General features: G+C 37.7%; 2 protein-coding genes across 2 annotated transcripts in view; one reads left to right on the top strand and one right to left on the bottom strand.

Annotated features, from left to right (window-relative positions):
* Window positions 1–3,385, top strand: part of Ints8 (integrator complex subunit 8) — a 50,477-nt gene extending 47,092 nt beyond the window's left edge. The window contains exons 25-27 of the mRNA XM_055603236.1: window positions 80–144; window positions 501–544; window positions 3,186–3,385. Of these exons, the coding sequence (XP_055459211.1) occupies window positions 80–144; window positions 501–544; window positions 3,186–3,302 (226 nt within the window). The 3' untranslated portion in view covers window positions 3,303–3,385. The remainder of the gene's footprint in view (window positions 1–79; window positions 145–500; window positions 545–3,185) is intronic.
* A 57-nt stretch (window positions 3,386–3,442) lies between these two features.
* On the bottom strand, window positions 3,443–15,072 carry Ccne2 (cyclin E2). Its single transcript, XM_055603237.1, has 12 exons — window positions 15,001–15,072; window positions 14,144–14,180; window positions 13,941–14,049; window positions 13,806–13,859; window positions 12,961–13,112; window positions 11,860–11,995; window positions 9,775–9,921; window positions 8,294–8,389; window positions 7,717–7,851; window positions 6,443–6,554; window positions 5,405–5,562; window positions 3,443–4,782 (listed from the first exon to the last, which is right to left on the bottom strand). The coding sequence occupies exons 2-12, from the start codon at window positions 14,155–14,157 to the stop codon at window positions 4,669–4,671; spliced, it is 1,227 nt and encodes a 408-aa protein (XP_055459212.1). The 5' UTR covers window positions 14,158–14,180; window positions 15,001–15,072; the 3' UTR covers window positions 3,443–4,668.
* Window positions 15,073–15,202: the final 130 nt, after the last annotated feature.

Genomic DNA, 15,202 nt, shown 5'->3' with positions numbered 1-15,202 from the left:
TGGCTTTTTTGTTTGTTTTTTCTTCAAGCATAAAGCTGAAGTTTTTTTGCATAAGAAGTAATAAGATTCTGTTTTGCAGCCATGACGCTATGGACTCCTACTATGACTACATTTGGGATGTTACGATCTTGGAATACTTGACTTGTATCCTTCTACCAGTGCATGTGATAGCACAGCAGTTCATGTCTGTTTAAAGCAGTATTTCACAGAACATTTTCCATCTAAAATAGAAACAGTTCAGAATTTTAAATAAAAATTTATCATGTAATCTTTAATTACTTTTGTGTGTGTACACATTCTCAGTGCATGTGAATCTCACACACATACCCGGAAGACAACCTTGTCAGTAATTTTCTTCTGCCATATGCGTCTTGGGGATTGAGCTTTGGTCATCAGACTTGGCAGAAAGCACTTTTGCCTGCTGACCTACTTCAACAGCTTCAGACAGTTGAGATCCTACCATAACAATCAGTTTTATTATTCTTAACTGATATATTTAGATCTTCATCATAAAAGAGGAGAAACAGATAAAAGACAAATTGCAGTAAGTTGCCTTATACCTTTCCTCAATAATGTTTTCAGAATTTTCATCTCACAGGGTCCTTACAGTGGCTTACTAATTGCTTTTTCCCTTTGCTGACTTCAATACAAGTATCTCTACTACTGTTCAAACATGTCAAGAACAGTAATTTTCTAAGGACCTTTGACATTTCTTATCCAGGAACATTCAGCTTCCTTGAGGTTTCTGCTTTGCCATCTTAATGGTTAGCCTTCCCTGGCCATCTTATAAAATAATCGGCCTCCCACCACCCTGTTATTCTCCTTTTAAAGTTTTTCTCTGTAACACCAACATAGGGCCTGCTATATATTTATTTACTGTTCTTTGAGCTCTTGGCTTGTTCATTGATAATTAGACTGATTCCTGGCATATAATTGCTGTCAAACAGTTACTGAAAAAGTAATTTATTTAAATTTGATTTAACACTTCTAATTTTATGTGGGTGTATTCTAAGATCAAAGGACAACTTGAATTAGTCTGTCCTTTTACATAACTATGTGAGTGTCAAAGATTGAAACTCAGAATATCAGCTTTGGTAGCAAGTTCCTTTACCCACTGAACTATCTTGCTAGCCCAATATTTAAAATTTTACACCCATCATTACTTGTCCAACCTGTGGCAAATCACTACAGCTGCAGAATTTTTTTTTAATCATTAATAAAAGTGTGTGCTGTTAGTACCTTTTAAGACATACTTGGTTGAAGTTATATGACTATTATTTAACACTCCTAAAAATAGTGAGGGAAATAAAGAACATGAAGTTAGCCCGTTTGATTGAATGCTATACCTTCTCCCATTTTTTCTTTTTAATGGTGTACATTGAGTTTGTAGTGTTTAAACGTGGGCGTGCGTGTGCTGTGATGCACGTGGCAGGCAAGAGGACAGCCTTGGGTGTTGACCCTTGCCTTCTACCTTCAGACAGGGTCTTTTGTTCATTGCTGGGTGCATCAGACTAGCGGGTCCGCAGGCTTCTGGAAAGTCTGTTCTCACCTTTCATCTCTCCAGAGGGACATGCTGGAATTACACGTGTGTGTGCTATTGTGGCCAGCCTTTATGGTGATCTGGGAACCTGAACCTAGGTCAGGCGTGAGTGGGTATAGGGACAGATATTTAGAACATAGGAAATGTGTTGCTTTAGTAAAATGGTGGTTGTAGAAGTCTCCTGGACAACCTTGACCACTAGGTGTCACTAGATGTCTTTATTTTTAGACAGGGCCTTATATGTAGCCAACCTGGAACTCACTATATAGACCAAGTTGGCCTCAAATCCAGATACCATCTGCTTCTGTGTCTTGAATGCTGGCATTAAAGGTGTGCACCACCACGCCTGCCCCTTCTCCAACTGTATTATTTTTAAGCCATCTTCTCCTTTAAAGGTTCTAACTTCATGTTTCATAAAGTGTATAACTACTTACCATCTCATTTAGCCTCCTGGTTCTTCAACATGCATTGAGAAGTATGGGCTTAGCCTTTACCCCCACAATTTAGAGGCCTCTTTCAGCCAGTTTTACTAGCTACCTTTACACTCTTCTTACTGTCAGGTGTTTTGTGTGGTCTTTCTACTATAACCCATTATGCCCATAGACTTTTCTGCCTTCTTTGATTCTGTGCGTCTCAAAATTGGGTTTGTGACCCTCACTCCTGTTAGCCCCTTCCAACCACCTTCCTTTCCTATAAGTACAAATACTCAAGCTCAGCATTACTGATAGTCAGACAAGGCTTTTTAATTCATTTAAGTTTTCCAGGTTGTCTGATATTGAGCCAATATCAAAACATAACTTGGTAACGAAACAGGTCTACTGTTGGAATTTAGGTTTGGATTTTTCTTCTGGAAAAGCTCTAACCAGTGATCTGTTTTTTTAAAAACCCTAACCATACAGACTTGCCACTTCCAAACCAGTGTCCATTTTTGCCCATTTCCTTAGCTCCTTTCATTGTTTTATCTCATTAGCCTAAACATTCTCTTTATTTATTTATTTATTTATTTTTTATGGACATTGGTGCTTTGGCTGCATGCATGTCTGTGTGAGGGTGTATCCTCTGGAACTGGAATTACAGACAGTTGTGATCTACCTTGTATGTGTGCTGGGATTTGAACCTGGATCCTATGAAAGAGCAGTCAGTGCTCTTAACCTCTGAGCCATCTCTCCAGCCCCCTATACATTCTTTTTAGTCTGTGATCTTAGTTAATTACTAGATTCTTAGGTCTCAAAATTTGTTTCCATTAGACACTCCATAGCAGAAAACCACTATGAATGTTTAATAGGTCATGGTGTTTCTAATCAAGAAAAACTGAGCCATAGTACACTTCGTACTGCTGAGTACCTAGCTATTTTGCACGTTTATAAAATAAGATTTTGATTTTTTCCAAACTATTCTGTTGGAGTCTTAGTTTAACTATAAAGGATGTCAAGTAACTAAGGACAGGTGTCTTCTACACAATCACATAAGCATATAGGAATTCATATAATGTAGTAAAATGTTTCTCCAGGTAAGAAATCTTAAGAGTAGATCGTTACAAGTTATGCTAATTTTTTTCTGTAGCACTTAAATTTTACAATTCAAACTTTGACTTATATGTACTAATTTTTTCGGCCAAACTTTTAACAGTACTTTTCTGTTTAAGATCAAAGCCATTGGCCAAACAGAATTGAATGCAAGCAACCCTGAAGAAGTACTACAGCTGGCAGCACAGAGAAGGAAGAAGAAGTTTCTACAAGCAATGGCAAAACTTTACTTTTAAGCAGTTAGTTAATTTTTTAAACTTTTATTTTTTAAACAATGGGCTAAAAGTAAACAGTATTAAAAGGTTAAGTTTATATAATACATATGTACAATTTAGTGGTGTTTTCTTTTCAGACCAAAACAAAAAAAAATTATAAACAAAAACTTTTAAAAACTTCATATCTTAACAATAGCTTATAATTTCTTCAAAGAGAGAAAAAGTTCACATGTCACATGTCTGATAATCTGGTACCACTTTTTTTCTAATGAGATTGACTTTAGGCCCAAATTTCCTTTTCAAAGGCTAACTTAAAATATTTAATGTATAAGTAGCTATTCTATATACAGAAAGTTTAAATAAATAGATTTCTAGAGTCAGTATACATTTAATATTTTTCCGCCATAAGAAAATAGAAGTTTAGGTCACATGTTAGGTTACCATGCTAACATGGTCCTCATCCATAATATGGGGCTTAAAAATGGACTGCCAGTTCTGCAAACATAAAAGTCTCAGTCACACTACATTTTTCAAACATACTTAGGGATAGCTTAGTATAATAAAGTGACTTTCTTAATATAAATAGTTTACCCAAATTGTGATACACAAAAAGATTATAAAGCAAACTTTCTATCAAGAAAAACCCCAGAGCAGAAGCCAAAGCATTTATCTTGTTTATAATTTCTTTGGTTCTCCCATTGTTTAAGCACAGTTTAAACATCTGGTTCAGTGCCTTACTGATTAAGAAACATTATGGCAAGGCAAACAAACTAGTTAAAAACAGATTGAGCTTCACCATTTGTAAAACTTCAAGTTTTATCATTGTTTGCTACAAACAGCTTTAGTCACTTTATTACAAAACAATCTTTGTAAATAAGTTTAATTTTTATTTTCAAAAAACAAATTGCACCATTCAAGAGTATAAGAATTTAAGAATCTAACATTTAGATTCAAAGTTCTGTGTCAGCTAATGTATCCTTTAAGGTAGCACTAGTCTGGTCCATATTCCAATGATAAAATTCCTAGTTCATCAAGAGAAACACAGTAACACTGGATTTTAAAGAAACACAGTAACCAACAGGAACAATTGCTATAGCATAAACTGTTGCTGGCTTCCATCCACTATCCTTGGGAGTGATGTCACCTTTGTAAACAAATCTTTTCTTTCTTGGAAGTTTTTGTTTTGTTCTTTTGTAGTGCTGGGGATTTGAACCCAAGGCTTCATGCATCCTAGGCATTTAGTGCCAAATTGACGTAGTTTTTAAATAAAAGAATGGCAGTGTAACTCCTTAGTAGGCAAGGATAGCCACAGCACTGTTTTCCTGTAAAACTTACTCATTTGTATGAAACCATCCAGTATTTGCCCAATTCCCATTTGTTGTTAGCTTCAATATTGTACTGGTGGTTTTTCAGTGCTCTTCGGTGGGGTCATGATGCCTCCATTACACACTGGTGACAGCTGCCCTCCTTTCCTGAAGGTGTTCACACAGTTGACTTCATTCTGTACATGTAGGGATTATTCAATAATCAACAGTTAGGATAAAATAAGTATATGTGAAGGTAAAACCAGACTTCTATCTACTCATTTGAGGCCATGTAAGTCTAATTTAAGAGTCTCTCTTAGCTGGGTGGTTGGTGGCACACACCTTTAACCCCAGCACTGGGGAGGCAGAAGCAGGTGGATCTCCTGAGAGGCCCGCCTGGTCTACAAAGCTATTCCAGTAAGATCTTGTTTCAAAACAAATGAAAATGTTTCTGATTTCTTATCTGGACTGCTGGTATTGATATTGAGCTGCTTTACAGTTAATATTCATGAGACAGGGTCTTACTATGTGGCCCAGGCTGTTCTTAAACTCATGATCCTCCTGCCTCAGCGGCCCTAGTGCTAAGATTATAAGTCTGTGTCACCAAGTTTGCCTCAATTTTATTTTCTTTATATTTTAAAATCAGTGTGCCCATTACCTTCCCCTTTATCATATTTTTTAATTGTTTGAAGTATCCTCTCCATCACTTTCAGGGCCTAACTACATAGCACAAATTAAAAAAAAACAGTGAAAGAAATGCCACAAAACCCCAAAACATATAAAACAAAACAAACAAACAAAGAAACAAAAAAACCATACCAGCAAAGCCAAATAATTTGTGTGTGTCTGGATATTGTGTCTGTCTTCCATGGGTATCTTCTTAAAAGTCTTCAGCTTCACTGGACTTACACTTTTTATTACACTGACAAAGGGCACCATCCAGTCTACACATTCTGAGATGTCATCCCATTCCAAACCTAGATTTAAAAAGTTGATAAAGTGCTTAAGTTACACACCAGAAACTACTTTAATATGCCTAATGTACTTTGTTCTGTTTCCAATTTTTTTTTGTGTATTTGTTTTTAAGATACAGTTTCTCTGTGTAGCCTTTACTGTCGTGGACTCTCTTTGTAGACCATGCTGATGTTGAAGTAAGAGATCCGCCTGACTCAGCCTCCCAGAGTGTTGGGATTAGAAACTCCAAGGACATGATTACACATTTATCAAACTATATATCTATTTTTTTCCATGACCTTAAAGCAGAATAGAATTGATAATTTTCTTAATGCTCATTCTGTATCCCAGAGCTTGGCTTCCCCGCTGGCTCAGCTTCCCAAGGGTTGGGATTACAGGCCTCATCTGATTCTCTTTTGGGGTGGTTTTTCGCTTGTTTGGATTTAAAAAAGAAAAAATGATTTATGATTATGTTTGTGAGTATGTGCACATGAACACAATGCCCACAGAGATCAGAAGACATACCCTGGAACTAGAGTTACAGGTGGTTATAAGCTACTTGATATAGGGGCTAGGAACCAAACCTGAGTTTTCTCTAAGAGCAGTATGTGCTCTTAACATCTGAGCCTCTAACCTCCGAGCCTCTAACCTCCAGGCCCACTTCTGAGCTTTTTAACAGTGCCTATTCATACAAAGTAGAATTTTGCTATTTGCTTTAAATAGATTTGATTTCCACTTGTTTTCACAAATACTTTTTTTGTTTGTGGAGATAACACTAAGAGCTGTAAAGCACTAACAAACAAAAAAAAATCAGTAAATTGCTAAACTGTAGCTAGGTGATAAAAGTTCCTATAGTTCCATGAAAAATTGTGAACAGGTAAGAAGTCAACAAAATAGTCTTACCTGAGGCTTTCTTAACTACTTCAATGGAGGTAAAATGGCATAAAGCTGCAGCAGCTAGAATTCTGTATTGGAATTCTAATGAGTCGATGGCTAGAATACACAGATCTAAAAGCTAACAAGGAAAAAGCAAGTGTAAGTAACTTAAGAGAACCATGAGTATGTCCCTACTTTATTGATAACTCTAAAGTAGTATGAGAAGGGTGGGTACTTCATCTAGATTGGAAAAGCTAAATTAGTTAACAAGCTAAGCAGGAAGATTGGTGGGTAGATGTTTAAGGTAGAACATTGGCAAAGGTAACACTTCTTATTATGAAATAATCAAAGAACACCTTCCTTAACCAAGGTGGGCAGTGGAGAGCAAGGAAAGCTAGAGCTAGATTAGTTACATTATAAAGGGTTTTTAGAATTTGGAGCACTACTATTTAACTGTGGGATTTTTAAATCCAGGAAAGTTACACTTTAAAAAAGACAGTAAACTGGACAGACTAGAATGCAACATTCTTAGCATCAACTAGATAGTTAAGTGGTATTATCTTATTTTGGTGCATTTTCAAAATTTTGAATGGGGATATCAAACAAAAGATACTAGAAATATTTACATCTTTGTTGACTTGCAGATATAAAACGCAACTTCTAATCCAAATGACTTAATACTCATCACCAAATGCCAATTTCACATCCTACATAGAATAAAATTGAAGGTTTTCTTCACATTTACATATGGTAGAATTTGCAGCCTTCAGACCTTATATTGACAAGAATGGGATCCTCAATCTCTTTAGTTTGTTAGTATATGTTACAAAATGTGTTATGCTGGTCTAGGAAAGTTTAAATAAAATAAAATTAAAAACCACAGGCCAGGCACAGAAGTACATGGCGCCTTTAATCCCAGCATTTGAGAAGCAGCAGTATACTATTCCCCCTGTAAGTTAAAAGCAAGCCTAGTCTAAGACAGCTAAGGCTATGTAGAGAAACCTTGTCTTGGAGGGGGGGAGCCTAAAGTCAGCTGGTTGAAAGCATTTCTCCCCATTTTATATCAAAAGGTATTTAATACCCAATACTAAAATACTCATAAAAGTTTAAGATCTTTCTTTCCTAGAATTATTTAGCAATGTAAATACTAGGAAAAGAATTTTATGTGTCAAAAGTTTCTCTTGTCAATTCAGATTTAACTCAGTATGCCATTTTGCTGTGTAGTTCAGGACTTAATGTATACATTGAACAAATCTGTGACCAACAATAACATTAGCTAGTATATGTTCAGTAACAGATACCTGAGCTATCTGGATGAACGTCTCCTGAGAGTACTGAGGTAGAAGAACCTTAGGAACATCTTTAACAGCATCAACTTGGAGAAAAAGATTCAACCAGGAGATGACTGTTACAGGACAAAGTTCCCATTTTAAAGCCTGTCAATGAAAATTTTAAATGCCCATTAATTACAACATAATAGGTATATAGACACATACATATACACCTCATATTATGTACATAGTAGAGTTAGAAGTTAAGTGAATTTCCTTACTGACCATCAATCAATACCAGTATTTTGCTGCATTAACCTTTTAGAATTGTATACTAAAACCTCAATTTTGGCTTCTTGAAATTTCGTTCAAAATTATTTATTTTGGGGGTGGGCTTATGCTGTGACTTATATGTGGAGGTCAGAGGACAACTTTTTACACCATGTAGGTCTCCCAGGAATCAAAACATTGCCATGCCTGAGTGGCAGTAAGTGCCTTTAGCTTGACGAGTTATCTCTTTGGCCCTTAAGTTTAGCTCTTTGTTATATCTGAGGTTCACTCTTAATTACTATAATGCAAAGTTGCAACTAAGAAAGGACATTATTACCTTTAATATAGAGAGTTCCATCTTTAAGATATCTACTTCACTGCAAGCACCATCAGTGACATAAGCAAACTCTTGGAGTTTGGGAGCGTAGATTTCCTTTAATTTAAAATTTTTTTTATTAAGCACAATTTAAATAGAAAGAATTGTACACAGATTATATTTAGGCTTCAGTTTAAGGATAGCTTCACAAAGTGATTATAAATCAAAACCATACATCTTAAGATTTTTGTGTGTGTAGTTATCTGTGGCTAACTACTGATTTTCAAGGTTTATTTGCCTAGAGTTGAACTTGTACTTTAGTTAATAAACAATGAGTACCTTAATCTGTTATTTCAATTAAATAAGAAATAACAACAACCTTTTTAATACTATCTAGTCTGGTGGTCAGACCAGAACAAGACACTCAACAAATAAGGTTTTGGCCTGGGGATGTGGCCCATTTGGTTGAGTCTTTGTCTAATGTCTAGAGAGTTGGAAGCAAGAAAATCAAGGTCATCTTCAGCTGCAGAATGAGTCTGAAGACAGCTTGGGCCACTTGGACTGCTCAGAACATCTCAAAACAAAAATAAGGTCCAGAAACGAAACACATTTGATTAATAACACAAAAGTATATTAATCAAAAACTACTGAGCTTATTCTTGCTTTAGTAACATCTGTACTTTAAAAAAACAAGGCCAGGTATGGTGGCACATGTTTTTTAACCCCAGCCTTCAAGAGGTAGAGGCAGGCAGATCTGCGAGTTTGACATCAGTAAGTTCCAGGCCAGCCAAGGCTACATCCTGAGACCCTGTCTCAAAGCACTTGCCAAGGAAGGGCAAGGCCCTGGGCTTACATACAGGGAAGGGGAAGGGAAAGAGGATTGTATTTTGGCTGATAGCAAATTTGTCTTAAAAGTCAAGAAATATGGCTTGATTCAGTGTCTTGAACAGGACAGGCTAACTAGTTTCAGAACCAGAAGATACCTTTTTATAAGGCTAAAAAGATAACATTTGCAAGAAAAATACATACTTTGGGATATTAATGTGCTCATAATCCCTCAAAATTATTTAAGCTGTGAAGAGTATTAGTAACAGCCAATAGGGTAATAGATTACATATTTTTGAAAGTTTGAGGCAATGAGTTTTCTTCTAAAATGGCACCAACATTAGACAGGAAAATATTACGCTGGATAGACCATTATTGTCACCCAACATAACATTTCTTTCATTTGTTTAGGTTTTAAATACCATTCTTTTGATCTTAGGTGCTACATAATTATGTAACAACACTGATAGATTACATCTGGTGAAATGAGCCATTCTATTCCCAGCATCTAGAAACTAAAATAAGTGCTTATGATAATTTCTTCCATCCCTATTATAATGAATTAATTCCTTTTCTCTAAAGATTAAATTCAGAAAAATGACAGTATCCTAAGATTAATGTGTTCATTTAAAACTAAGTTTATAGTAAATATATCTGGATGAAATTTAAGAACTTACCTCAAGTTTGGAAGCAATGAACAATGAGGTAATCCCAATAAGTTGAAGTGTATTTTTATTTACATCCTTCTGTGTCAACATAAATCTGTCAAAGAAGTCTTGGGCCAGGTAAAATGTCTCCCTATGAAGTGTGTATACTTCACACACCTGATGAAACAAAAATTCAAATATTTCCAGAATTCATCCAAATTACAAAGTCATCTTTGTTATACTAGATTATAAACTATTTTGAGGCTAATTTTTGTTTTTTAGGATGCCAATATTAACCTGAGGGATTAGCATGGACTGATTTTATTGCAGGCTAATATAGTAACATTGGTAATAAAATCTTTTCATGTTTTTGGTTTAATGGGAACTGCCCTCCTGTATCACTACTGTTGCTAATGAATACTGCCATTCTCACACTTAAAGGAAAGTTTAATTTTCAACGATACTCCACAAAATGGGTGCCATTGTCTCCTCTTTGGAAATGAGAAAAACAGGACTAATAGATGAGTTTGAAGTAAGCACTAGGTGTGTTAAAAACTATTCTGTTCCTATCTTATGCCATTTTAAAATCAGGAGTATGATGCCTAGAGAATGGCTCAAAGAGCTTGTACTAGTAAGTAGCACTGGAGTCTAGGCAGCTGAACATTGCTAATACCCTCAGTGCAAGATCTGACGTTCTTGGGCATCTGCACTCACATTTACAGTTAAAAATAAACAATGAACCTTTCCTTTTATACATTCTTAGACTGAAAATATTTGTGTCATCGTTCAAAGTAAAAACTTTTAGTTAACATAAATCTAACTACATTGATGCCATTATCACTAGATGTTCAGAAATAGACCTTATGCTCAATTTTCAAATCCTCCAAATAAGTCAAACCCAACAACATTATCATCCTTTCTATGATAATCTTTAAGGACAATGACCTGATAACAACCTCATTTTATAGTCTTGGAAACATTTCTGAGATCTACCAAAAGGTCCACCCATAGTCTTCCTCCCTTAGAATGAATCTACACCCTCCCAATATTAAGGATTAAACACAGGCCTTCATCATGTGTTAGTGGCAAGCATTTTGCCACTAAGCTACCCTGCCCACCTGCCCCTTATTTTCTTTTGAGCCACTATCACCGTAACCTACCCTGGCCTGCTTGAAATTTGTCATTCTGCCTCAACCCATCATCTCCTATCAGACTTAATATCCAGGGTTGGAAGAAAATCAGTTTAACATCAAGTAATTGTTTGCTCAGCAATTATTGGAGGAATTTACAATACTGAGAAAGGGAATGGGCCTAAATAAGAAAAAAAAAAAAGTTTGTCCAGATTACTGATACTCCTTTATATCGATGACATGGTGTATTTTTCTATTTTGAGGTGAGGTTTCACTATGTAGTCCGTCTGACCTGGAGCTTGCTATTAGGTCAGGTTGGCCTTAACCTCCTGATCTTCCTGCTTCAGCCTTTGTGGATTATAGGCCTACACCACCACACCCAGAGGTATAGTGCATTTCTGAAAGGAACAGGAGTACATTATAAAAGAAGCTAAGTGGGATTTAGAGGGCTTAGGGCATCTGGGTACCCAAAGCCTCTTTGTTAAGGGCATAAGACCAAAATTGATGATATGGTTTTGATAATCCAGGAAAAGGATATCTTCAGGCCGGGGAGCCTAAGCTGATTCTTTGTATGCCCCTATGTAAAACCTAAACAAGCCATTCACCTTGAGTACCCTCAACTAGAACCAAACCTAACACTTGTCAGGGATTTCTGATTTTGGTGTGGGTTGTATCAAAGATGTGTTCTTAGGATTTTAGTCCTTGCTTTGGTACTGAGGACACACTACCATTGAGCTATGCCCACCAACTTCAGATTTTACTCTTTTAAAAAAGGCAGTTTGGCCTGGGGTTGAAGCTCAGTGCTGGTCTACAACACACAACACCCTGGATTCAGTTCCAGCACTGCAAGGAAAACAACAACAAAATCACACTCTACTTGAGGTGCCATAAAACCACACTGGTAGGAGCAGAGGACTCTGAAGTCACCACCCATACAAATATTTTTCTGTCAGACACAAAAGATACTTTGGTTTTTATAACATACCTCTAAAAGCCAGTCTAAAAGTATTGACCTCATCTGTGGTTCCAGGTCAGAATGCAGAAGTTCAAAATGTTTGTCATGCACATATCTGCTTTCCTTTTGTAGCATATTTAGCCAAACCTCCTGTGAACATCCCCAGCTACATGGGGCAAGGGAGAATACATGATTTATGTTTTGTGATCTATACAAGTTCTGCTTACAATAGCATAAATCCAAGTTTCAAATATCCAACTCTGTCTTACAATTACAAATAGAAATAGTAGCTCTTGGGAGACAACTGAAAGATTCCCACCTTATTGGAAATTAGCATCCCTGAAATTTACCAATTTCTTATAATTTATAAAAGCTATTGTTTAAGATTTTAAAAAATGCTTTTTTGGTTTTTTGAAACAATGTTTCTTTGTGTAAAAATAGCCCAGGATGTCCTGGAACTCACTCTGTAGACCAGGATGGGCTTGAACTCACAGAGATCTGCCTGCCTCTGCCTCCTGAATGCCAGGATTAAAGGCCACCACCCAGCAAGATAACTCTTAAACACTAGAAAAATATTTAAGGTTTAGGATCACAGTGATAATTAAGTCCCAACACTTGAAAATATAAACAGCATCATTTATAATGAGGTAGAAAGAAGTATCAGGCATAGTTATGACTTATTTAAATATCTGGCTCCATTAATTTGCTTATTCAAGTCAAATGTCAATTACTACATAAATGTTTTGTGTAAGCTATACCTCTTAGTCATATCATAATTGATCATCAGCTTGGTAAGGAATAAGTAGGATTAATAAACCAGTTGAAACTGCTGCCCATTTAAAGTATTCCTATTATAATTAGACAAATTTGAACTACACTAAAAAAGTAGTTTAGTTCTATTATGTCTGGAAGCACTTAACAAGCAAGTGAGAGAGTCTGGGTTTTAAATATATCACTCAGTATCACTTGCAGATAATATTGTCTCATGTAGAATGAATGATAAATGCCTACTTCTCAGTAAGTTAAGTACTAAAAAACAAACAAGTTTCCCTATTTTATAATGAAGTCAAAATACAAAGCATTATTTTAATTCCACCATTTTAACCATTAAAGTTATTGAAAATTTTTTACCTTAAATCTGGCAGAGGTGAGGGATTAATAAAAAGATTTTTAAATCTGTAATTTGTAAATCTAGAGAAGTCACTTGTTTCTATTTCTTTATGGGGTGTTTCAATGATAATGCAAGGACTGATTCCTCCAGACAGTACAGGTGGCCAACAATTCTGTCATTTCAAAACAAAAAGAAAACCCTATTAGTACATCAAGAAATCTTGACTTTTGTTCTGATTCTTCAAATAGTAGCCAATTTGATATTCATATTTAAACTTTAAAGCCATACAATTCATATCAGTCTTCATAAATGACAAATCCTGGTAATACAAGACATTAAGTACTGAAATAACAAATGTATTTGTAATATAAAATAATTTAAAAAGTAGTTCTCTGAATCTAGAAATTTTAGCAGAGATGCCTTTAAAAAAATAAATAAAAGCCCCTTTTCTAATACTTGAATCCAAAAACCTTAAAAAAATCAGTCAAGTAGTCAGTAGTCACTTAAGAGAATCTTTTTGAAAGAATTACCATCTCCAAGTGAACACATAGGAAGAAGGGGTCCCAAAGCCTGGGTGCCAGGCTGTCAGTGATCCCGCATCCTTGTTATGCCAACTCAGTAGCTATTGGGACCCTCCACTGTAGGCTGAAAGTGAACAAAGAGCAGTATATAGGCGGGCCTTGGTACACCAGCCAGTTCCAAGAGGGAGGGGTTTACAAAAAGGAACTTGCTGCTTCTAGGCCAGCTACACTGCAGCTGAGGAGTTGGGCGTATATAACCCTTCCTGTTACCTCTGAGATCTTTAGACTAACACATGATTCTACTCTTAGTCTTCCCCAGCCCACCCAGTCCAATGCTGCATTACCCTAATCTCATACTGATGCTTCTTGGTGATCTCCTCTTTTCTTTTTTTGACATCCTGGAGAACAGAAAAGACCATTGTAAACTAAGGTCCCAGCAAGGAATTTCCTCCCTCCCTCCCTCATTTTCCTTAAATCACCTGTGTTTTTCTCTTCTTGGCCTGAATTATCTGTGGAGATATCTGGGCTTCTTGTGGAGAGTCTGGCTGGTTGGGCTGGACATGCTGTTGCTTAGCTTGTAAACGGCTACTGTGATGAATTTTAGAAAGGAAGTTTAATTAGTAAGTCTTGTATCTCAAAGGCAGCAAATTTTGAAACATGTCTCCAAGACTAACAGTGTTACCTGCGTCTCGACATTCTCTTTGAGGCCTATGAAACTTCTAAATGGGGGAAAAGAAAAACCAAAATCAGGAACACAGTCATCCAATTTTCAAGTTCCAATTAAAACTGATTCACAAATTAACAGCTAACCTTCAAAAAAAATACACTACCTTCTGAAATACAATAATTATCTCAATAATTTTACATTCATGCTTCCGTTTCCTCAACTCAATGTAAGTGCATTCGGGATTTGCAAAGTACCCTAGCACCCTTTAGATGATCTTCTGGGCCATTTATGCACTCCCCAGTACAACCAGGGTGGGAAAGGCACGTCCTGGACTCGGGCCCGCCAGGCGCCTGGACGAGCGGGCAGTAAAGAAGCCGGTTCCGCGCCAATTTGGAGAGCGCCAGTGGCGGGGAAGCAGGGGGTGGAGGGAACGGAGGCTGGTGTCACGTCCTCCAGGCTCCTTTCCCTCCTTCCCAGCCCCACCCGGCGGGCAGTGCCGCTTGCAGGGTTGACGGGACCCCAATTTCAGAAGGAAAAAAATAATAATAATTAAAGAAGGAAACTGCTCCAGAATTTGTCCTCCGTAAAGGTATCCACACCTCCATCCTCTCACGCGGGAGATCTTCCCCCGATGAGGGTGGACAGGGAAACTCCCAGAGCAGCTTTCCCGTGGCCTCTCATGTGGGGTCACCCTCCATCCCTGGCTCTCCTTGGCCTCCTGACAAGGATCCTGACAGGGAGCGACCTCGGGAACCCCTGAACCCCTGTCTTCTAGTTCGTGCCCCCGCGCCCCCCGTTTCCCTCCGCCACAGCTCCCGCCTGCTGAGGTCCCTCGCCCTCCCGCAACCCCGCGGTCCCCAACACCTCCTCACCGCCAGACCCTCTACAGCTCGGCTCAGCTGGCGCCGGCGCCAACTCAATATATAGGCCTGGGCCGGCCCGCCCCGCACGCATGCGCCTCACACTGACACCTCGGCCGGCGCCCGCCCCTCCCCCGCCCGCGCCCGCCCAGCTCGCCCGCGCGCGCCGCGCCCTGCCCTCAGCGAGCGCGGGCGCCGAGTGGCTTCGCCGCCC

The sequence above is a fragment of the Psammomys obesus genome, unplaced genomic scaffold, assembly GCF_907164565.1.
Source record: "Psammomys obesus unplaced genomic scaffold, mPsaObe1.curated_primary_1811, whole genome shotgun sequence".
NCBI classification, from domain to species: Eukaryota; Metazoa; Chordata; class Mammalia; order Rodentia; family Muridae; genus Psammomys; species Psammomys obesus.
The sequence above is the reverse complement of the archived record's forward strand: the minus strand, read 5'-3'. Positions and strand labels throughout refer to the sequence as shown.